This window comes from Raphanus sativus, unplaced genomic scaffold (genome assembly GCF_000801105.2).
Source record: "Raphanus sativus cultivar WK10039 unplaced genomic scaffold, ASM80110v3 Scaffold0358, whole genome shotgun sequence".
NCBI classification, from domain to species: Eukaryota; Viridiplantae; Streptophyta; class Magnoliopsida; order Brassicales; family Brassicaceae; genus Raphanus; species Raphanus sativus.
The window spans coordinates 2,167-27,822 of record NW_026615678.1 but is presented as its reverse complement, the minus strand read 5'-3'; the positions used below and the strand labels follow the sequence as shown (position 1 = coordinate 27,822).

The 25,656-nt window shown below is 29.9% G+C and overlaps 2 protein-coding genes and 2 long non-coding RNA genes across 4 annotated transcripts; 1 reads left to right on the top strand and 3 right to left on the bottom strand.

The window, feature by feature from the left end:
- Nucleotides 1–4,739: 4,739 nt before the first annotated feature.
- Nucleotides 4,740–5,394, bottom strand: LOC108845557 (uncharacterized). The gene is made up of 2 exons (XM_018618749.1): nt 5,101–5,394; nt 4,740–4,967 (listed from the first exon to the last, which is right to left on the bottom strand). Exons 1-2 carry the CDS (start codon nt 5,392–5,394, stop codon nt 4,740–4,742), a joined length of 522 nt encoding a protein of 173 aa, XP_018474251.1.
- A 5,617-nt stretch (nt 5,395–11,011) lies between these two features.
- On the bottom strand, nt 11,012–12,675 carry LOC130501968 (uncharacterized). Its single transcript, XR_008939979.1, has 3 exons — nt 11,487–12,675; nt 11,323–11,401; nt 11,012–11,237 (listed from the first exon to the last, which is right to left on the bottom strand). It is a non-coding gene; the product is annotated as an uncharacterized LOC130501968 (long non-coding RNA).
- Nucleotides 12,676–14,600: 1,925 nt separating this feature from the next.
- On the bottom strand, nt 14,601–15,245 carry LOC108845563 (uncharacterized). The gene has a single exon (XM_056996784.1). It carries the CDS (start codon nt 15,243–15,245, stop codon nt 14,601–14,603), a length of 645 nt encoding a protein of 214 aa, XP_056852764.1.
- Nucleotides 15,246–18,664: 3,419 nt separating this feature from the next.
- LOC130501970 (uncharacterized) lies at nt 18,665–20,024 on the top strand. The gene is made up of 3 exons (XR_008939980.1): nt 18,665–18,931; nt 19,019–19,099; nt 19,558–20,024. It is a non-coding gene; the product is annotated as an uncharacterized LOC130501970 (long non-coding RNA).
- The last annotated feature ends 5,632 nt before the right edge of the window (nt 20,025–25,656 follow it).

The following is a 25,656-nucleotide window of genomic DNA, read 5'->3' as shown; positions in this document are numbered from 1 at the left end:
CCAACTGAGTCTATGGAACAGTTGTTATATGAATTCAGACACTCAAATCTCATTTGGCTGCTTCGAATTTTCAAACACAGAAGCTCACGTATGAGTAAGCAAAAGAGACACTAAGACTTATAAAGCTTGATATAATTTCAGGTATTTAGGAAACTAGAAGCTTATTTTAATTTATCCATGGAAGAAGAACAAACAAAAGAACCCCATAGACAAATTGGAAAAGAAAAACATGAAGATTAGGAAACTAGAAGTTTATTTGAGTTATTAAAAATATATTTAAATGTGTAATGCAAGAATACCATTTAATCTTCTCATTTGTTCTCATGGCTTCTAAGTCACAATTTGACATTTTATATCAATATCTCCAGCTTCGTAAGCTTCATCATAACTGGGAAACAATGTCAGTTAGATTCAAATCTTCAGCATCGAAGGCACCGGAAAAATAGTATTTTAGTGTTGATGGACTGATGGACTGACCAGACTCATCTATACCATTGGTATTAGTTAATCGGCCAATGTTTCACTTGGTTACGTAGAAATGATCCTAATATTGGTCAGATTGACGGATTTGGTTCCAAATTTTTGCATGAAAAAACTATATCAAAATCTGACTACTTACATGTTTAATCCCATATTATTTAATTAACCACGACTAAAAACATTTTAAATATGAAACTGAAAATACAAATAAGAAAACAAATTAACTTAAAGCCATGAACTAGTAAATACTATATATCAAAGATGGGAGAGATCTCAATATCTAAACAGGATTCAAGTTATCCCGGAGTGAATATCCACATCGTCGCATACTTCCAAGCAACGAACCAACCACGTTCCCCACTGCATCCGCCGTATACTTCACCGGGATATCGTGGCAAACCACCGTCAAGTACCCATGTGCGAATTCCGCCTTCAACCCAACGACACTCTCCACACGATAGTCTCAAACCACGCTGCCGTTAACAACCGGCGTCACTACGTTTTTGAAGTCGACAGTTGAAACCGGCTCATCAGTTTTCTCTGACGTAACAGGTCGCTCGAAGTCATCCAGCGACGGAGATACGTGGGAGAGAACCTCGTCGCTTCGAAGGAGACGCGACGTGACTGTGTAGAGAGAGTTTACACCTGGTGACTGGACTCTTGGCAATAAAAACTGTTCTCCAATCAGCGGTTGAAACGTTTGTGACGTTTGAGACGGAGACGGAGTGAGCAAAGAGCTCTGCGTAACAAGTAGTTTTGTCGCGAAAAAATTATCCAAACCTGTAAGGACGATAGCGAGGAGGAAAACGAAAATAACGGTAGAGAAGTAGCAAGAGCAGCAATGTTCTGGAGTAACCTCCAAGGTTTTATCGTCAGGACCGCCTGAAACGGTGGTTGAAGCTTGCTCTCTATAAGTTGTCATGTTAACACTTTGTGAAAATGTAGAATATATGTGTATATATAGAAAACCCGCTTTTTATTTAATTAAGGTTTTTCATAGTAGTATATCTTGATTTTATAATCTAATCTATTAATTTAGAGTCTTATTTTTTATCTACTAATAGAAATTGTTTTGGACACTTTCAGAGTTGTTAGAATAATACTAGAATTAATAATACACGCTACTTATAAATGCACTGAAACTACTTAAACATAACCGAAATTATCACATAAAACTAACCGAGCGTCATATTAAATGTCCCTTTGGTTTGGGTTCAAATATCTTTCTTGATTTAATCAAGTTCTCATTATACATTATACTGGACTTATCCATAAACACCAAATTTTTATTGTTTATGGACCATCTACAAACTTATAATATATTATAAACTATACTTTTGATCCATTTGATCCATGTATCCCTACCGATGTATCTTTTAAAAAATGTGTTATAATTAATTTTCATGACACTATTATATGTATCATATAATTAATAATATTTTATATGTATCATCATATAGATAGTTACATAAGTTACATTTTAAAAACTTCATATGAAATATCAAAACCTAATTTGAGTTGGTGTTTGAAACTGAGTTTTGTATTATATTTTTCATATATATATTGAAAACATTTTTTATAATAGCTATTGGAAAATATTTTAGTAAAATCATTTTTTGAATATATGTATATTTTTAATAATTGTTTTTAATATAAATCAATTTAGATTATTATTTTGATTTGAAATATGTATATAAAGTTTAAATTTTTTGTATGACTATTTTAGACAAAATATATTTTTAGATATTTAGATTGAGACATTTTCGTAAATTTTAAAGCTGACTGAAATATATAGTTTCTCATAATATAATGAACTTCCAATTTTTCTTAATAACATAAATCAGTTACTTTTTAATATATTGCTATACATGTTTCTAAACAATTTTATATTCTTTTTTATATTGTTATCCATGTTTCTATACAATTTTCAAAGATATTTCAGTTTTAATAGTATAGATACTTGATATTCAGTTTAAAAAAGTTGGTGATATTCAAATGAAAATATAATAATAAAAATATTTACACATTTTATATATTATTTTAAATTCACAAACAATATCATAATTTGTTTTATAAACACTTTAAACTAGCTATTCATTAGAATTTTAAAAAAATATACATACATATATAAATATATAAACATATAAAACGAAGAAAAATATTCTTTTAAAAGTTTTAACATAAATCTTCAAAAAATTATTAAAATTATAAATTTCAACTAATTAAAAGTTAAAAAAATAAACATAATACTATTATTATCATATTATATTAATAACTATTATATTGTATTACAATAGTATGTTTTATAATTTATAATGTTATAATATGTTTATATTGATAATTTATTATTAAACCGCTGCAATATCTCATAATCAACCAATCAAAAATATCTCGCAAATACATCAATTTCCAAACGTTGTGCCAGTCATACAAAACGCTAAATAACGCTTGAAACCGCAATCACCCGCATCCGCAAACTCCCGCATCCGCAACCGCTGTATTTGAATCAGTCGGATCCTTATTGATAAATGTTATATTCAACTATGTATTTTATTTATTTAAGGAACTATTTTAATATCAAACATAAATATGATTACAAAACAAAGTCAAATATAAAAATTATTTTTTTTCATAAAAAAGTAAATCAAAAATATATCCGCCCTTGAAAAGGGCGGGTCATAATCTAGTTAAGATTTTAAAGTAGGACGAAGACAATTTGTTCTAGAATCTCTTAACGATAAAAGAGAATTTCAACTATAAAATGGTATTCTCTTCTATTTATTGTTTCTCCTTTTCTGTTTTTTAATTTTGTTATTATAATTAGAGTTATTTAGTTAGAAATTGTTGACAAAGATGGCCAAATATCGAAGATGTTATAATTTTAACCCAAATTTGATGATTTTATTTTCAAGTTTATCTTTAAAGATGATAATTTTCATAAATAACTTAAATCTACAATAAAAAATTTCATATCTACTTTAATCATTTATAAACTACAATAAATGTTTTAGTATTATATCAAAGAAACTAATATAATTGATCTAAAGAAAATTGTTCTTGTTTATCTACTTTAATCATTTATATAAGTAAATATATCTCTAAACAATTAATAAATATATATAATCAATTACTTATATCAATAGTTATCTGGTTAAAATAGATTTAAATTCTCACCACTTATAAACAAAGACTTTCAATGTAGATCTAGTTTTTTTTTTGACAAAGCAAGTGTTAGACACTTGAAGTATTTCCAATGGGAAGATCTGCAAAACTAACTAACTAAGAAAAGAAAATTGTTAAAAATAAATAAAAAGCAATTTCTCAAATGAATTTTCACTATATACATTATTATTTTGAATTTCCACTATAAATTATTTAGAACTGGTTCTATATAGCCACTTGACAAGTTGTGAAGGTTTGTCTTTCCTTTAAACTAAAACTTAATATTTATTTGTGTTATATATATTTGAACATTAATAAAAAAAGTTGTCAAGAAACTTAAAATGAGTTTTCATTTGGCTTAGTCCCGCATGTCGCTTATTCTCCTCCTTGTTTTAATTTATTTGGTGATTGTTAGACTCCCTTTAGCTAGGTCTATATCTCCCTCTTTTGAGGGGTTTGTCTATAGTATTTACTCATTTCCGATAACGACTTAGATACCTTTGTGTTTTCTTAATGATGTAATCCCTTTGTATCTAGTAATACTGTAATAATGATTAAGGCTGCAACTGTAATGACATCTTCTGGAACAGGGGCGAATCTAGAGTCTCTGTGAACTGGGTGCACCCATTGATAATAAAAGAAAAAAAATATGAAGGCATCGAATCTGGATTGTTATGGGTGCACTACCTAAGTTTTACCTTCTATTCTAGCATTATTATGATGAATTGTCTCACATAAATATAATTAGGGGAAAGAGAAGAAATAAAACAAAAACCTATATAGTTTTTTTTTTTGGGATCAAAAAACCTATAGTTCATAACAGAAAATAAAACAAGGAGATGGTAAAAAGCTAGATGCCTAGTCGACAGGGCCGTTTACTGGAGAACATGGTCTAAATTTGAAAATAAAAATATTAAAAAACATTTTCAAAAATAAACACATGAAATTGGTTTAAAATGTCAAAAGTTTAGATATATTCTTAAACTTATATTTATAATCTGAAGAGAAACCTCAAATATACATAGATAAAACTATTAATTTTTAAAATTATTTTATTATATCATTAAATAGATAGTTAATATTTTTTTTGAACACTGCTAGTCGAGATATCCAATTGTCCCTCCGGACCATGAACCTTGTGGTCTCCTTAATATCAACAACTTCAAATCTGTAAAAGAGGATTCACATATAATCTTCTCACGGCCTCGATTCACATTTTGGCACCGTATATTTAAGTGTCCAGCTTCATCACAACCCATATAAGGCTTATGCTTCGCCATGAGTTTGATGTCCAGATCTCCTGAAACGACGTCGCTTCGATTCCCCTCCTCAGCAACGAAAAACAACGAGAAAGCAGTGTGATCCCTAGAGACACGTTGGCTAGTGATGTTTAAAACGGCTGCCTTTTCAGAACCGAGCCTCACGGCAGCGCTATCGCCGTCGTAGTAGATAGGATACCTCGAGCTCGGTTTTTTTCACGAGAAAATCGCCTTGCCACGTGGCGGAGGAGACTGCGAGGGACTGGAGGGAGATTTTGGCGTGGAGGTGAGCTTTGTCGATGAAGGATAATATCAAGATAATGAGGACAAAGGTGAATATGCCGCCGCAGAAGGGTGCACACATAGCCGCCATTTCTTTGCAATTGGAGTCACGTTCAGTAGATGGCGGGATAGTCATCATGGGACGTGACCACCACTGACGAGGAGCAATGGAGAATGGTGGCGTTTGATCAAAGTTGGTTCGGTAAGCCATATTTCTTTTTGTTGGTTTGGACTTTGGAGAGACAATGAGATTGATGTTACGTTATCATTTGATATATATAGAGATTATTGGAATATCGATCTCCCACTTTTTATTTATTTTATTTTAAGGTGGATAAAGAAAGTTTTAATTAGATTTCGTGAGAAGGTCACCTTTTAATATTGTAGAATTTGATTTACAGTAAATTTTGTTGAGCATAAAAGTTTTTTTTTGTTAAATATATATATAAAATTCAACTCTGAAATAAATCTCCTATTATAGTTAAAAAATCTCTGTATTCGTAAAAAATCAAAATTAAAATGTTATATTTTAAAATTAATAAATTTTATTTAGTTTTCTTTGGTGAAATAACTTTTCTTCTTTTTAGTTCTGTGAATTATATGTAAATTTCAACTATTAAAAGACAAACAGTTTTTTATGAACCCCAAGACTTTGAAATTTACCCCAAGCACACAAATCCAAAAGTGGTAAATACTTTAGTAAAGTAAACATAAATTTTGTTCTTGGTCCAATATACCAAGCTCAGAAGTCCAAAGTTTTCCGTAGCGAGAAATAAAGTAAAGAACAAACAAAAAAAGTGATTCATATTTTAATTTTTCTAAAACTACATTTCCATTTTTGGTTCATATTGGACATGTGTTACCTTTTAAAATGAAAGCTTGTATAACATTTTAATTTTATTGATATCAAATCAACGTATGATTTTATATGAATACAAAATTACACCTAATATTTTGTTGAAAAGAACTTTTTTTAGAAGCAACAATATCGTACCATGATTTCTAACGTATTTGTAGTATTTGTAGGATAGACTGTTTTAATAGCTTTCTTCCACTTTGTCATTGGTCTTATAAGATTTTTCTTGTAGCTCTGAGTTCTTGTGAATCAATGTATTTTTTTCTAAAAACATTATTAGATACAATCCATTTGTTACATACCAATCCATTCTAAACATTCCAAAACACTCCAAAAACATGCTTTGTTGTAACTATCAATAACATTGAAATTCTTTTGATTTGACACCAAAAGAGCCATATCTTTTGATTCTTCGATTCTTTTTATGTCCGAATCCAAATACTCTGATCGGAAATCAACAAATTTATTTGGAATCTATATTCAATCGTTCCATTGGTAGAAATTGGTGTATACGAACCTAATACAAAGTCAAGCCACTTTCCACGTGATGACGTGAATAACGGGCTCGTCATAAGCAAACCGGAGACTAACCAAGAAAAACTCAACTCCAGAAGTGGAGGAGATAACAAGAAACTTGTACGAGCTAACATTTCTAGAGAGAAACGTTGAACATTTGGAAGGGCAAAGATCGTGACATTGGAGAGTACTCTCTATCACGTGCACCATGTTGATTTTAACGGTTTTGATAGGTTAGTCGTCACCATTTTGATCTTAGCGGTTTCTACAACTGTATAATTGCATTTGGTAAAGGAAGAATTAAACTCTCACTACGTATATGAAACTTAAATCAATCAAGCATTTGTGAGGCGAGTTCTTATGTTCCTAATACATAAGGACGGTTATAAAGATCGAAGTGAAATAAAACGATAAAAAGAGATATTAGTTATGACTAAAAATACAGGCATGGCTCTCAATCAGGAACCAAATCTTTAACAAAATAAGATAATAACATAAAAGCAAGAACCAGAGACTTAATATCTAAACATAATCCATGTTATCCCGGAGTAAATATTGACATGGTCGCATACCTCCGAGCAATGAACCAAACACATTCCCGGCCGCATCCGCCGAAAACTCCACCGGAATATCGGGGCAAACCACCGACATGAACCCATGTGCAAATTCTGCCTTCAACCCCACGATACTCTCGACACGATAATCCCAAACCACGCTGCCGTTAACCACCGGCGTCACCACGTTTCTGAAGTCGACAACTGTAACCGACTCATCAGTTTTCTCGAACGTAGCAAGTCGCCCGAAACCATCCAACGACGGAGATGCCTGGGAGATAACCTCGTCCCCACGAAGGAAACGTGACGTGACTGTATGTAGAGAGAGTTTACACCCTGTGGCTGGACTCGTAGCAATCAAACCGGTTTTCCAATCAGCGGTTGAAACGTTTGCGGCTTTTGAGACGGAGATGGAGTGAGCAAATAGCTCTATGTAACACTGGTCTCTGCTGTTGATAAATCTTACAAAACTTGCATAGGCGAGAGGGAAAAGGAAGATAATAATGCTAATGAAGTAGCGAGAGCAGCAATATTTTGGAGTAACCTCGACGGCACCTTTGTTTCGGCCGCCTGACTCGGTGGTTGCCATGTTAGATTTCTTAATTAACCCTTTCTGAAAATTTAAACTTAGTTAGAGATTTAATGTATTACTAGATTTTGACCCGCCCTTTGAGAGGGCGGGTATATTTATTTTTTAGTTTTTTTCTATAAATTTAACTTTTATGTTTTTCGTAATCATATATGTGTATACCATTTAAAACAAAATTATTAGTAAAAAAGTTTTGATACTTTTATTGAATTTGTGATGTTGCATAGCTATACACTTGTATCTAGTGTTTTGAAACCCGAACCGGATCTGCAGTTAAATAGATAAATTCGGTTATCATGTATGTAATCCGGTTTGAGCTTTATGAAAAAAAAATTATTATTTAGTAATCCAGTAAAACCTACAAAAACCTGCTAAAACTCAGGACCCAGCTACCAGTTAAACAACGGGTTGAACCAATACGTAACCTTTTATTATTAATTTTTAGTTATATTGTTAGAATCTGTTTGTATTCTAATTAGGAAGTTAAATTTTTAGTTTTCATAAAAATATATGATATTATTTTATATATTAAATAAGGCCCAAAACACGGTATACCAGTTAAACCATTGGTTGAACCAATACACACCTTTTATCTTTTTTTTTATTTTTTTTAGTTATATTATTAGAATCTGTTTGTATTCTGATTAGGAAGTTAAATTTTTAGTTTTCATAAAAAGTTAATATGATTTGTAGATTATGAATCTATTAACAAAACTAATTGTTTGATTTGAATTAGTTTATTTTTATTATCAGTTAGCTATTATAATTTTATAATAGTCCACTGTATATATATGTTGTAAAAAAAAAATCACAAGAAACCTGCATTACTAATTGGTACGGAAAAATAATTTATATTATTTTCTCACCAGTTAATACAACATATTTGTTATCATCTCTCTTTATGTTGTAAAATATAAATAAAAACATCTTCAACTTCTTTTTGCAGTTATTTAAGATAACATTTTTAGCGTTTTGCAATTCATAAAACATTATAACTTGTTTCAAAAATTGTTCCACACTTTTAAAATTAAAAAATGACTTCGGATAATATTTGCGGTTGCAGATGGTCGTAGATAAATAAATATAAAAATATTTTCTAAAAGTATTTTAAATTTTAAAATTTAAATGTTATAAATAAATATATTATAAAATTAATTTTTATTTTTTATTTATATTCACTAACAATATTATAACTTATTATAAAAAATAACCAAGAATATTCACTATAATTTGAAGTATTAATATTTATGTTGCTGAAGGTATGTAATTTAAATTGTGTAATCCAATTTCTTAAGGTTATTAGACTTATCAAAGTTTTCAGGTTTCTTAACGACACAAAAAACAAAGCCTATATTAAAGTTCATAACCCAATTTATTTTAATCAATTTACGATTTAGTTGTATCAATATTAGGGTGATATGATTCTTAAAAATAATAATAATATGATGATATAGCATTACATAATAAAATGTATGTTACGGAATTAATGTCAGTCGACAGTTTTACTTATTAATTATTGTTAGGGGATCCCTACTATTAAGGAACTAAATTAGTGGTTACCAAATATATATCTAGATACATTTACAAAATATTATCGTTTATTTTTATAAGTATGTATTATGTGATTATTTTATTGGACTAAACATATATCAATAAGTCATGTTCCTAATTCAATAGTATTGATGCTAGAATAAAAAGATGTCAATTCATTTAGTAATGTTTTGTGGGAAGTAATTTGGATAAAAAATTATATGGTCCACATTTGTTGGTATAGTTTTAAATGACTAAAAGATTCATGGAATCTTAATATCTAACAGATCTTCTAATAATACAAATATATTGTTTTTCTTTTAAAATAATTAAAATGGTTTATAACTAATAAAAGTAATGGCACAGAATGGTTTATAACTAATAAAAGTAATGGCACAAAATGATTTAATTATGATTTAAATAAAAACTATATGTTTAAAATAATTTAGTGGCACATAATGATAAATAATCTTGAAACAGAATGACATCTCAAAAAAGGCATTCTGTTTAAATAGTATTGATGATTTTTGTAAAACAAAATTCACAGTGTGGTGCCGTCAAACATGTCAAACATATCATAAGCACTAAGTCAAACAATAAGTCTTACGAAAAAATTATAAGGTTAAATAATAATTGTATATAGTAGAATTATGCTTTTATGGTTTGTATAGTTAGGAATATATGCTTTCGACACACACATTAATAATTGTATTATAGAGTTCAGTTTATTTTTTGGCATAAAGTAACGTTGATAAATGCTGTTGCATTGTTATTGGCCAACATATTCTTCATTATTATTGGTTTATTATGCAGTAAATTTATTTAATAATATTAATGTTAATATAAAAAAGGACATAGCAATGTAAGTAACTTCAAAAAGAAATGGCAAAATTTTAGTAGGGATTCTAGTTTTATAGATTAGATACTAAGAGAATGGTAATAGGGAAAATAAAAGTTTATTAATATAACAGTATTAGTTTATTTTTGTTATTGATAAATTATTATATTTTGGTATTTTTATTTAATTTCAACTAAAAATTTTAAATTTATTGTAATTTCTATTTAGTTATTTATTATCTTAATTTTTAGCTAAAGTTCTAATTTGGTATTAAAATTAGTTAAATAATTTATTTTCATGGTAAACAAAAATTGAAATTAAAATAAATTTTAATTAAATAAAACATGATTTCCTTGTGTATCATGTTTTCTGTTTTCTTCTTCATTTGTTCTCTTGTTTAAACATTTATGAACAACATGTACGAAAAGAATATATATACGAAAAGAACAAACAGAGTATCTATAATCGATAACAAACAATATATATACGAAAAGAAAAACATATCTTATACATAACATTATTTAAAACCTTTCAAAGTATATAAATTATGAAGATAGATAACATTACACGTCTCTCAAGTCCCCTACTTTTATATTGGGGTTGATGTTTGCCTGAGATATCAAAAGTGTTTGTAACTTGAAGATCTCTTGTAACAACAATATAATCATTAATTAGATTTATTGAATAACAAATAGAATATAGAAAACAACATGAATGAGATTTTAGAAAATTACCTCGAAATTTACCTATTTCGCAAACCTGATTAAACATACAAAAACATCATATTGTTGTTTATGGTATGATGGTGGAAATTGTCCTCAAACTTCCCCAACAAACGACACGCTAGCTGGTGATCACTAAAACAAAAAGAAATCACTTTTTTTTTTACGATTAAAAGAAATCACATTTAGTTTTAAAATTTATAACTACTAACTCCAGTGTTAGTAACTTAGTGGAAAAAGTTATCACTAAAACAATATTTTTGATATTGTTAGTACTGCTTGCAATATCAAATCCATCTCAAGATGGATACACTATACAACAGGGATAAAAATATGACAGTATTAGTTAAAAAAACCCATAATCTCTATGATTGAACTCTATTTTTTGTTATCTCTTTTCCACAACAAAGGATTAATTTCACCAACGTCCATGGCTTGTCCAATGAATTCTGCAAAGAACATTAATAATATAGTATAACACTTCATATCAATACTATTGGGATAAAAATTAAATCATTAAATATGACGACTTACCAATCAAGAAATATGTTTCAATGTTGCATGTATCTTTTGAAGGCCTTTTACAAAAAAATGTTGCATGTATTTTTGTTCCCTGCACAAAACTCATAATATAATCAGAAAACCACTGAACGTTAACAACAAACTAATTTGATAAATGAAATTAAGATATCTCTTACATTTTGATCTGCGAGAATAATCTTAAACTCTTGCCATATTGAGCACTAAATTGCTTCCAGATCTTTCTTGAATCTACCATCGTACTTTTAAAGGTTTGACATCAGTTTGGCTACTAATTTTCTTAGGAGGTGCTATTAAAGTATCGAGATGTTTAGAGTTTTCCTTTTTGTATCCAAGGGTGTTCGGTTGGATTATATATAGTGAATAAGAATCTTGTATAATAAGTTAAGAAAATAAATAATTTCTATAAAATCTTGATTATTGATTTTAAAAATATTCGGATATAATATAAATATTCAAATTTTGAAGTAAAAATGGGTTAACTAACAAAAAGATTTAGAGCACCGAAGGTCATTTTCAGAAGTAGATTCTGATGGTTCAGATATGTTAAAACAGAAATATATTATAGTTGCGTGTTTTAAAAATCTTGGGATACTTTTTTTACAAAATTCAAATATAATGAAAAATATAAATACTCGATTTAGGGATACTTTGATTTTCTTTTAAGGTATATGGTTTACTTCTGGTTTAGGATTCATTGTATATTGCTAAATTTGTGATAAATGTTACAAATAACATATGTTATTTCATAAACTAATCAGATTGAATTGTATCACAATTTTGTAGATTGACAGTTGTGAGGAGACGGACAAATGCTGCATACATAATCCAGGTATGTGAGAGATTTTGACATTAGTTTAAATGAATAGGTGAACTCCTTAGTATTGACCATGAGGAAGTAAAGTTAGTTATATAATATGATAGACACTAAGTTAAACTATGTCGATCTCTTGTTATTTACTCTTGTAAGTTGTAACATAAGGGATATTTGTAATTTAATATTATGTAAGATAGTCATAATAGTATAAGGTGTAATGTATTGTGTTTGCGTTGTTTGAATAATAACAAAAAGAAATCTTTTGTCATGGATTTGGTTAATTGAGAATATTTCTTGGCATATTCCCGATCGTTATGTCAGGGATTCATAATATTTTGTTTCTATAAGATTTCCGATCAATAGTTGTTATTAAATAATTCCATTGTCGATTTTGTATATAATAAATTACATTAGTTAATTATGTTTTGATTTAAAAGCAATGGATGAGTGGAAAATATTTGGAAATCAATAAAAGTAGGGATTTTAGTAAGATAATAAAAGCATTTAAATTAAAAGCATAGAACAAAAATAATTCAGTGGCAGAAAATGGTAAATAAGTACAAAAAGAAGGTCACCTAAAAAAAGGGCTTTCTGTTTTAATAGTATTGATATATAGAACGCTGCAACTTTAAAAAAAAAAAGGTTTTTCCATTTAAAAGGGTTTTTCCATAGTAGGATTAATCTCCTATTGTTGATAAATGCCCCCACAGCAAATCTAAGGGATTTAACAGCATCGTTATTATATGATAATAGTATATTTATATTTTGTATTTGAAATAAAAAGAAGTGAACCGATAAGAAGAAGACATTGCTTTAGAATCTCTTAACAATAATAAAAAATATTATCTCACTAGTTCTATTTGATTATTGTAATTATGAGAGATTTAGTTAGAACCTGTCGATAGCGGCGACGTAAATACGTAGTATCTTCTCTAATCTATTTCAACCGACTTAATACTTAGTAGTATACATAATGATTTACAAGAACATGGTTACCTCTGGTCTCTAGCTGGTTTTTTTAGTTTCGGTTAAATAATTTTTAGATTTTTAAGTTTAATTAAGAAAAGTTAAAAATAGTCTCTTAATCGTAAAGTGTAAAAAATATATTAAATCATGAATTAAACTCAGGCTAAGAAACCGGAATTAATCATATTATTGTATAAGATTAAATGAAAATAATTTATGATACTTTTTAAAAGGTAAAATTTTTGAGGCTTTAATATAAAACGTGTTTTTCTTAAATTTAAGATTATCCCTAGTACGGTAGTAAATCCTCTTTTTTGATAAAGATACAAAAGCAAATTTAATAGCATTCTCATAGAGAATATCTCAACGAGTTTCTATTCTTACAAAAATAAAAAATTAAATAGATGAAAGAGGGGTTAAGAGACGAATGTATAATATGAGAATTTCCAGTGAAAAAACTTGTATACCATGAGTTTATATATATTATAATTTAAACTTTAACTAAATAATTAAACTATATTAAATGTATTAATATTATCTCAATAGAACTAATAATTGTATATCATAAAATCTACACTAAATATTTAATAGGGTTTGAGATGTAAAACTTAGAAAAAAAAATGATGTAAACAACAATATCCTTAGAACACAACGATTTAATCAGATTCTGGTTGATGAAAATAGACTTCTATTGATTGTTGAAATTGAATATAATAAAGAAATGAGATCGAGAACTACAATGAGATCGAACGAAAGAAATGGTTTCATTACGAGCTAGGTTTGAGGTCGATGTAGGTTGCTAACTCTCTCTAGGGTTTTTCAAGTGTGCTCTTTTCTTAACACGGACTCTTTTTTTATGGTGGGTTGACTCCGCTATTTTCTCAACAGTTCGCTCGATCTCCAGAACTTTCCTCTATTACAATCGAACTCGCTTTCTTTGAGTCGTAGGACTTTTTTCTATTGGACTTTGTTCGGCATGTTTCTATTTCGGCTCAACCTCGAACTTGATCGAAATTGGTCCAAACAATAATGATGCTCTAAAGTTGTTAAAGATATCTATTTTAATCGTTTACATAAGTAAATATATCTATAAAAAATTAATGAATATAAAACAGTTCTTTACATTAATAGTTATCTGGTTAAGATTTTTTTAAAATGAGAAAGTATAAATTTAATTTTTCACTACTTACAATCGCAAGTGCTATGTAGAAGTAGAACAGTTCCAATGAGAATATCTGCAAAAATATCTAAGTAAAAAAAAAAAAAAGATCAAGAGAGAAATTGATATAGTTTTCTCGAACGAATGTCCAGATAACATATGTGAATGTTTCTTTTTATTAAATATAAAACTTTATTACTTATTTTATCTTATATTTAACATTACTCTTAGAAATTAATATATTGATATATGGGAAGGAGAGGAATAAAACAAAACGTATGGACTAATTCACAACAGAAAATTAAACAAGATGAAAAAGAAATCAGAAGCCTAATCGATATATCTAATTCCGTAATTCGGGTTTTGTTCTCCTAGTAAAGAAAACAACTTAAAATGTGTAAAAGAGGATTCACATATAATCCTCCCACGGCCTCGAGCCACATTTTTGCAACGTATATTAAAATGTCCAGCTTTATCATAATTCACGTAACGCTTATGCTTCGCCCCGAGTTTGACGACAAACTCCCCTGAAATGATGTCACTTCGATTTCCCTCAGCAACGAAAAACAACGAGAAAGCAGTGTGATCTTTAGAAACAGGTTGACTAGTGATGTTTAAAACGGCAACGTTTTGAGAAGCTAGCCTCACGGCAGCCCCATCGCCGTCGTAGTAGATAGAATATCTCGAGCTCGGATTTTTCACGAGAAAATCGCCTTGCCACGTTGCGGATGAGACGGCGAGGGACTGGAGGGAGATTTTGGCATGGAAGTGAGCTTTGTCGATGAACAAAAAGATTAAGAACACGACGACAACGGTGAATAAGCCGCCGCAACAGGGTGACCACATAGCCGCACATTCCTTGCCAGTGGCTTTACGTTCACTAGGTGGGGGAATAGTCATCATTGGTCGTGACCACCACGGACGAGGAGCGACGTAGGACGGGGGCGTTGTGTCGAAGTTTGGCTGGAAAGCCATATTATTTTTGTTGGTTTGGTGGACTCTGGAGAGAATACTGTATAATGAGGTCGATTTTACCTTAGCATTAATTATAAAGAGATTATTGGAAAATCAAATTTGTATTTATTTTATGGTGGATATAGAAAGTCTGTTAGAAACAAACGAGTAGATAATTACTTTAATTAATCATTAATATAAATATATATGTTAAATTGATTTACAGTAAATTTTGGTATAAAAGATTGTTTGTTAAAAATATAAAATTAAATCTCTGTATTTATAAAACAACTGAAAGGTTATATTTAAAAATTAGTAATTTATTGAGATTTGTGAATTTAATTTAAAATTTCAAATAAAATAAAATGCACAAGCAATATTTTTATCAAATAACAGACGTTAAAACTTATCCTAAACACACAAATCCGTAAACACTGTTATATACAGTTTTGGCAAAGCAAACATAAACTATGTTCTGGGCCCAATATTCATTAATTCTATTCTTTTTGTTTTTTTTCTGACAAAAGAGTCTTCTATTCTTACTAAATGAAAATAACATAGATGAAAAAGAGAAAACGAGACGAATATCTAATAAGAGAATTTTTCATAGAAAAGAGTTTAAAAAGTTGTATACATTTGGATTTATATATCATTAGCAGGCCCGTTCCTTAGGTAAGGCAGCTTTTTAGCTTTAGGCCACATTTTTTACAATAATATTTAGGCCACAACTCAAATTTTTGTTTAGAAGTTTTTTTATTCCTAATGTTCAAAACAAAAAAAAAAAGCTTTTTATTCCTTAGGTTCAATATCAATACTAAAAAATGTAAGTTTGTTGGTTCTTTATGTCATTTATATATGTTTTCATAAACATAAAAAAAAAAAATTGTCAAACTAGAAAACTTTCTCACCATACCATTTACAAAGTGTCAACCTTTTTCATAGACAAATAATTGTCTTGAAATCTCTCAGAATTAATTCAGAGATTTGCATCTACATTTTCTTCATAATGATTAGATTCTAATTTTTGCAATTTTTGCATTTCTCATATTTTGATATTATAATAGAGTGAAAATCCTAATTTGTGTTGTCTATACTGATTGCTTTTTCAAAATTCAGAAGTAATAAAAATGTATTTGTAATTTAATTAATCATAGAATAATTAAATAAAATATCAATAATATGTATTAAAGATATGGTTGATAAATTTTGTTTGTGGAAAATTGTGAATAAAATTTTTAGAAGATAAACTATAAGATGGTTAAGCAAGTAAAATACACCTTCTTTATATCTTGTTCGAATATTACTACCACCATTATTTTTAATAATTTTAGATAAAAGTTACATTAGAGGGCCACATTTTCGGAAAGGTTTTAGGCCACGCAAAAGTTTGGGACGGCACTGATCATTAGCTATAGTATTTTATTTAGATTTAATTAAACAACTACATTATATTAAATTTATTAATATTATATCAATGAAACTATTAATGATGCTCTAAAGAAAATTGTTCATATTTATCTACTTGAATAATCAATATAATATATAAAACAATTAATGAATATATAAAACGATTCTTTATATTAATAATAATTATCTGGTTAAAAGATAAATTTAAATTCTCACGCAATCCCGGCAAATGGAGATTTTTTCTTTTATTCATATGTACCTCGTGTAATCTCTAATACTCTAACATGTTTACTTCTCATCAGTAATAAAAGTTTCATTTTAAAAAAACTTTCACTACTTATAGTCACAAGATTTTGACATGTTTTTTTGTTGTTGATAAAACAAGCGTTATGTAGAACACTTTACGATTCCAGTGAAAAAATCTGAAAATATGTAAGCTAAAACTCAAAAATAAATAAAAATCAAGAGAGAAATTGATATAATTTTCTCAAATGAATGTCGTAACAAGTTATGAATGTTTCTTTTTGTCAAGAATAAAAAAATAATTTCTTATTTATGTTATATTTAACATTAAGGAATAAGTTGGGAAAAAATACCTAGTTCCACACCAAAACCATCATATAGAGAATATAAATTGGATTAAATCAAACTAATACATCTGGATCTAATAAACCGGATTTGTAGTCGACTTGGACATCGAGGAGACAGCTAACTCTCCACACCAACATCTCTTCAGCATTACCAACAATGTGATCTCTTGCTCGATCGCTAGAGATTCCACTCGAATTTCCAGATTCATTACTCATACTTTATGGGTTTGTATCAATTAGAAATTAAACATACTCTCTGGATTTTTAGATTTTAGGGTACTAAAAGATCATGAAATCAATTTTTGGGATTTTAAAAGGGTTTCGGGTCGGGTTTAAGCCAATCCATAGTCGGATCTTTGTATCTATTGTACATATATAAACCAACGAACAGGTTTACTGTCTGTTAACATCATAAACCATTAAAACTAAATCAAATCTTAGTCTGTAAACGAGTTTTGAATTTTTATCGTGTGATGTGTGATTGTTATATTTATACGGTTTGCAATTGAGATGAAGTTGAAAATTGTGTACATTTGTTACTATATAAGAGTTATGATGTGAAAATTGGTAGTTTTCTCTTTATTAAGAAACTTTAAATGAGAAGCTCACCAATAGATAGAAACTGATATACGTAGGAAGGGGAAGAAATAAAACAAACCTTATGGGATCTATTTATATAAAGTAGACTTCACTCTCTCCTGGTGAAGACACATCAGCATCCATCTCACTAGTTCGGTCAACGTGGTGATGACACCTGTCCAGCTTAATAAAACTAACGCGAAGCTTCATTAATGTTTATGGACTAGCCCGACTTTCTTTTGAACGTGTTAATGTTAAGGACTTACCGAGTTTCTTTTGTTATAGGCTTTGAATAATGTTTTATGGGCTGAAACCAAAACAAAAGCTTGCTCCGTCGTAGCCTTCAACTTCTTCGAGGATGAAGACTTCTATCTAGGGTTCTTTATCGAACTCCAATTAGGTCAATTGACAATTGAGGTTGTAGAGTCGTGTGAGACGCATCTTCGTGAGAAAACTCTGGGTGGAGCTCCGTGTTGGTCCGTCTGCAATTCATCTCCTTGAACCGTTACGGGAATAAGTAATACAACGCCATTTATGACCCAAGGCTGTTTAGAGTCCCTATTAACTCTCTCCACCTCTACACCTTCCCAACATAGGATTGCAAAACCTTAACTTTTAACAAGCAACTTCTCAGGTACTCCTCCACCCCCATATAATTTCTCTCTCTCTCTCTCTCTCTCTCTCTCTCTCTCTCTCTCTCTCTCTCTCCTCTCTCTCTCTCTCTCTCTCTCTCTCTCTCTCTCTCTCTCTCTCTCTCTCTCTCTCTCTCCTCTCTCTCTCTCTCTCTCTCTCTCTCTCTCTCTCTCTCTCCTCTCTCTCTCTCTCTCTCTCTCTCTCTCTCTCTCTCTCTCTCTCTTCATTTAGATCAATGTTACTGCTTTGCTTTGATATTCGTTTGACCCAGATCAATATTTTGTTATTTTATGTTTTGCATCTCACTTTTACTTACCGTAACAACTTCGCAGGTCAGTGTTTTCAATGGGCTAAGTGATCATCGCAACCTACCGGCTCTCTACGCTTACTAAATTTTTACGTCTCCATGGCAAACCGATGAAAATCAACCAACCTAGGAGAGACGAAACACAAGAGCTCATTGTTGTTGCTTTGGGATCTCTGGCAAACATCGCACTGGTTAGACTTTCTCATGCTCATTTGTTGGGTCTCATCTCTATCTCTATCTCACTATCTTATTGAAGATTTTATTATCTTTACATGCAGATTGTTCAGCTTGAACCTGAGTTTTAAAAAAATGTCGGACAGATTGTTCTTCTTGGTGGACCATTCACAGTAAACGGAAAGGTAAATCCAGCTTCAGAAGCTAATGTAAGTTCTTTCACACTCATTAAAGTAATGTGAATTTGTGATCTTTTCGGGCACCAGCTAATATCAACTGCGAATATAAAATCCCCGTATCTTCGTATCCAAGTTGTAGGCTATGGTATTTTTTGGTAATCCAAAAGCTGCAGAAATTGTGTTCCCATGTTGGGTCTACATAATTGCTGGGGAAATCAACGTGACCCATCAAGTTATTATGACATGCTCTTTGGAATATAATTTTGCCTCATTTGTTGTTTTACATTTGTACGCAAAAGTCGTTTTCATAATCGTACATTATTTTATCACATGTTATCTTAATAGGAAATGGTAGCCATTAGTGCTTTCTCCTGTAGATTGTAATTGGCTTTGTAATGTTCTTTTTTTAATTATTTTCTTATGTTCAGTACGCTGACAATAACGTATAGGGTGCATTTCTGCAGAGCTCTTACAAGGAAACTTCTTTTCCCCGGGTGAACATGTGGTCCAGCAATTAGATTTGATGACTGATATGTTGGAAACTCAAATCTGCGGAAGCCATTGGAAGGTCCCCGTCCCTTTCCAGATTCCACAGCTGCATTGTTACTATTTTGGCTGAAATGTGTGCACTGAATGCGACATGTTAGGAACAGGAAAGCTCGAAGAAGAAGCCTATTCATTTCTCACATAAGTTTCCACATGCTGATTCCTCCTGCTTCATCTGCTAGAGAATATGTTGTCTTTAAAACCCAAGGACCTACCTACAGCTGAAAAGGTGCGTCACACATTTCCTTTATTACATTCGTTGTGATGCAAGTGGGTTGTATTCAAAGGCTATATTTACGTGAAAAATTCAGAAAGTCTGTAAACTTTATACATGATGCTTACTAAGATTACTAACGGTATGGAGTGTAAGATAAGAGTACGCTGTCTTTTTCTGCTTAAGCCTATGTAGCTTAAGCTTGAAGCTTTGTTTTCATAACCGATTGTCGTTGTACATATCATGTATGATATAGGTCTCTTTATGTAATCAAACCGGTTTTATGGATTACTCCAGCCGATCACAAAATTGGGTAGAGAAGAGATTAGACAATACTTGGCGAGGAAGTTGGAGGCTGACACACCATTAAGAGCTTCTTCTCATATCATAGTATCTCAGCTAGATTTGATTACTAGCCAGAAATTTGTGAGGATTACAAAGAAAACGGAAAGTATGGATATTTTTGATATTTTTAATAATATATATAAATAATTAATTTGAAGTAAAATAGAATATTAATATATGAAAATATAATTATAAAGGTCATGTGGATGTGGTAATATAGAGTAAATTGTTAATATATGTGAAAATCATTTGCATCAAGAAAATCGGCTGGAGTAATCCATAAAACCGACTAAATATTGCTGAATTCAAAAAATATAGAGTAAATTTGTTAAAATCAAAATTTCACCTATAAATTAATATAATTTTATAAGAAATACACAAAATAAAATATTTCTGAATTCAAGAAATAAAAATATTTAAACGAGGAATGACTCATGTTTTTCGTGTTAAATCTAATTGACTAAAATTTTGAAAATTTATTGTATTTTTATTTAAGTGAAATTTGGAAAAAAAGATAACCACCTTTTTTTATTTTAATAGTGAAAAGTATGTGATTTATAGAGAAACAAAAAAGAAGTAATCAAAAAGTAGTGAAAGCTAATGTTTATTAATTATTAAAAATGCATAGATATGAAAATAAAAAAGTATATTTGCCAACAGTTTAATAAAAGCTATAATATTAAATAACTCGAAAAGATACAAAGTAAACAAAAGCGAAACAAGATAATTTAAACTAAAACAAACATATTAAGAGATCCGCAAAGAAAAATACAAGTCTTCAGTTTCAAAAAAAAAAAAATACAAGTCTTTGTCAAATAATTGCAACGATTGCATTAGTTACCAAAATTGGTCAACTGCGACGAAACTGAAGACAAATCTTTTTATAACAAATAAAATCAATGGAAAAAGAAAGATAAAATACAAGAAAAGTAACAAATATGTAACGCCAAACTAATGTTAAAATAAATTAAGATAGAAACAATTATCAAACACCAAACAAAAAAAACTAAAAAAAAACAGGGCTGATGTAGCATTCAACAAAAACTAATAAATCTATAAAAAAACGCTAAACCAACTCAATTTCAAACTGCCTCAAATTCTTATTGAGTTGTGTCAACACCATAACATGAAAATCTATTTAAAAGAACAGATAAAACAATTATTTATAGCCCAAACAAAATAAACAACAAGTTATTCCACAATTATGATTTAATTTTCTTTAAAAAAAATTAACCGAACACTAAAATAGAACCACCATGACTCCATCAGTAAACTAAATAATTCAACCCGTATATTATCCCTATCAGATCAAAACCATTGACCTCGCCCATACCTAAAAACATAAATTAGTTTCATACATACCATTTTAATTCACCATCTTGACACACAAACAACAAGATCAAATAATAATTATACAAACTAAAAATAACAAAAATTAAAATCAAATCCCGGCCGTAGGGCGGGCCGACCCTAGTAATTCATAATAGTTAGTTATACACGAAGATAAAAAAGAAACTAGAAGCCTAATCGATTTATTCAATTGCTGTCCCACGTTCTCTTATTAAAGAGAACAACTTAAAACCTGTAAAAGAGGATTCGCAAGTCAGATTGTGGCACCGAATATTAAAGTGTCCAGCTTCATCATTATCCACGTAACGCTTATGCTTCGCCATGAGTTTGATCTCAAGCTCTCCAGAAACGTCGTCGCTTCCGCTTCCCTCCTCAGCAACGAAAACCAACGAGAAAGACGTGTCATCCCTAGAAACACGTTCACTAGTGATGTTCAAAACGGCGGCGTTTAAAGAACCTAGCCTCACGGCAGCCTCATCGACGTCATAGTAGATATAATACCTCGAGCTCGGGATTTTCACGAGAAAATCGCCTTGCCACATTGCGGAGGAGACGGCGAGGGACTGGAGGGAGATTTTGGCGTGGAGTTGAGCTTTTGTCGTTGAGCAGAAAGATTAAGTACACGCCGACAACGGTGAGTAAGGCGCCAAAGCAGGGTGCACACATAGCCGCACATTCTTTTTTAGTGCAACTACGTTCACTAGATGGTGGGATAGTCAGCATTGGACGTGACCACCACCGACCAAGAGCGACGGCAAACGGTTGCGTTTGATGAAAAGTTGGTTTGGTAAGCCATACTGATTTCTTTTTGTTGGTTTGGACTTTGGAGACGAGAATGAGATTGATACTACGTTATCATAATTGTGTAGAGATTAATAGAAGTTCGATCTCCCACTTTATATAAGCAGAATGGAGTGCATCTCTGTTCTTTCTTAAAGTCAATATATTTGAAAATTTTAATAAAATTATATCTAAAAATACATTTAACTTCTATAAAATATATTTTATATATACCAAATAATTTTATAAAAATTATATGTAAGTTGAATTTTAAAATTTTAATTAATGTATATACTGTAAATTAAAATCAACTATTTTATTTTATAAAAAATATATTTTCAAATAGAGAAATCTAAAATAGACTTTTTATCAATTAATAATTCTATAAATTAATTTATAGTTTTTTATACTGTGTATAGTTTTTACTTTTCTATAAATAGATCAGATGCAACTAACATAAAAAATAATTAAAAAGAAACTAGAGCTATTCTTGTTTCTAACACAGGAAACGGAATTACTGTTAAAACGTTTTTTTGTAACACCGAGATCGAACTAATATAGAAGACTGTGTAGTATTAGTTAAAAGGAAGAAATAACCCTCACTTGTTTAAAAACTTAAGTAAATCAAAGCATTTGTGAGTGCTGTAGAACGATAAAAAGATTAGTTATGACTAAAAATACAGCTTTCGCTTTTAATCAGGAACCAAAACTACAAACTAGGCCTGCGATTTTTGTCCGAACCGAATGGGCCGAACCGGACCGAACCGGTTTTTTTCGGTTTTTCGGTTCGGTTCGGTTTTCATTCGGTATGGGTTTGAAAATTAATTCGGTTATCGGTTCGGTTCGGTTCGATTTTCGATTTTTTAAAAAAAAAATTAAAAATTGTAAAAACCGAAAATAACCGATAATAACCAAAAATAACCGAAAAACCGAACCGAAAATAACCGAATAACCCAAAAATAACCGAAAACTATCCGAAATAACCGACTTTAACCGAAAATACCCGAATATTTTGGAAAACTATACCAAAATTAACCAAAATTTTTTAAAATCGGTTATTTTCGGAAATAAATTTGAAAACCGAAAAAAAACCGATAACCGAACCGAACCGAACCGAAATTTCATTCGGTTTATTTCGGAATTTTTTTTAAAACTTCGGTTAACCGAAAACCGACGGTTCGGTTCGGTTCGGTTTCGGAAAACCGAAGTCGCAGGGCTACTACAAACAAAGGAAATAAATAAACATGAAAGCCAAGAACTGAAAAGACTTTAATATCTAAACAGAACTGGAATGTTATTTTGTGGAATAGATTTGTTTGGAATGCATCATTCCATGAGATTCCAAAAAATATTTACCAGTCATAATAAATACATTTCTAAAACAATTCCACACATCCCATTTTTGGAATGAAATCAAAAACAAAAATCCTTTGTAAAATCCATCTATCTTATTAAAACAGAAACAGAAACTTACAACTTATTCTAGATGGATTTTTAAGTTGGACATCACATTATTATTAATAGCCTAACCTTTCATTTAAACATTTCCTAAAATAGTTCAATATAGTCTGTCTTAACATTTCACCCATCGTAACATTTACACCCATATATCTTATTATAATTTGACCCATATATCTTATCATAAGTTTACGTAAAACGACACAACCGACCTGACACATGGTCGTGAGAGTCATTATAGCGAGTCCAACAATATATAGTTTCATAACAAACTCAATACTAAGTTGGTTTAGTAAAGATAAATTGGGCACTGTATAGTTTATCTTTACTAATAACATATATCTTATAAGTTTACGTTATAAGTTTTACATTTATCTATCTTATTATACGTTACACATTAGACATCTATTTCTATTTATTTTTATATATGTTAGCAACGATACTATATATAAAAAACATTTGATTTTCTATTTGTAATAAATCGAAGGTGCTTTTTTAAATTGAATATATTCCGTATATCTTATTTGAATACAACAAAAATATCAACCTATAGTAACAAAAATATATCGATTTTAGAAAAAACATTTTCCCCAAGTTGAGTTTTATATCCCTAAATCTCTGTTACAATCAAATATCAAATATAGATATTTAAAAATCTTGGTCATAATCAAATATGGAAAACCCCTTCTTCAAGTTTATTCTATTATTTAAAGATTATGGTTTCAATAAAATTGGATCAACTTATAGTTACAAAAATCGATTATATAAATTTTTTCTCCAAGTTGATTCTTCTGGTATAAAAATCTCTGTTTACAATCACATATGAAATTAAAAAATCTCGGTCAAAATCAAATATGGAAAACCACTTCTCCAAGTTTATTCTACTATACCTAAAATCAATATTTCAACTAAATCGCAATATTTTTAATTTATTACACATAATTTTTCAATCACACTAAAATATGTCCATAAATAGTAGTCTTCGTATTCATTCATTCCACATTAAAAATAAAACCCCAAAAATCACAATGTTGAAACCAAGCACTCCAGTTCTAACTAATGGTGTAAAACCTCTCAGAGCCATTGGAGAATTCGAGTTAAAGTACTTCATTGTTGGAAACAAAAACACACCTTATGGAAGAGACACATTAGAGTGCATCCTTGCTGATGAAACTGTAAATATTGTTTATAGTTTGTGTTTATAAACCATTTTCTATTACTGATCTAATGCATTTTCTGCTTGTGGGTGTGGTAGGAAAGAAGGAATTATCATTTATGAACGAACATCCTCAAGCCTCAAAGACAATGTATTAAGAAATATAGTTTTGTTTTCTTTACCGATCATGTCGATTCTTCAAAGCTAATGGATTCTCTTTCACAAGCTTTTTCACCGTCACCAACCATCATCACCAGCTTTTCACCGTTAACACGTTTATATTTATATTCTACCCTTCAGAAAATTTTGAATACATGCAGTTCCAATCAAATAAAATCACTTATTCAATCAAGTAAAGATAAATTGGGCACTGTATAGTTTATCTTTACTAATAACATATATCTTATATAAGTTTTACGTTATAAGTTTACATTTATCTATCTTATTATACGTTACACATTAGACATCTATTTCTATTTTTTATTATATGTTAGCAACGATACTATATATAAAAAACATTTGATTTTCTAATTTGTAATAAATCGAAGGTGCTTTTTTAAATTGAATATATTTCCGTATATTCTTATTTGAATAACAAAAATATCAACCTATAGTAACAAAAATATCGATTTTAGAAAAACATTTTCCCCAAGTTGAGTTTTTATATCCCTAAATCTCTGTTACAATCAAATATCAATATAGATATTTAAAAAA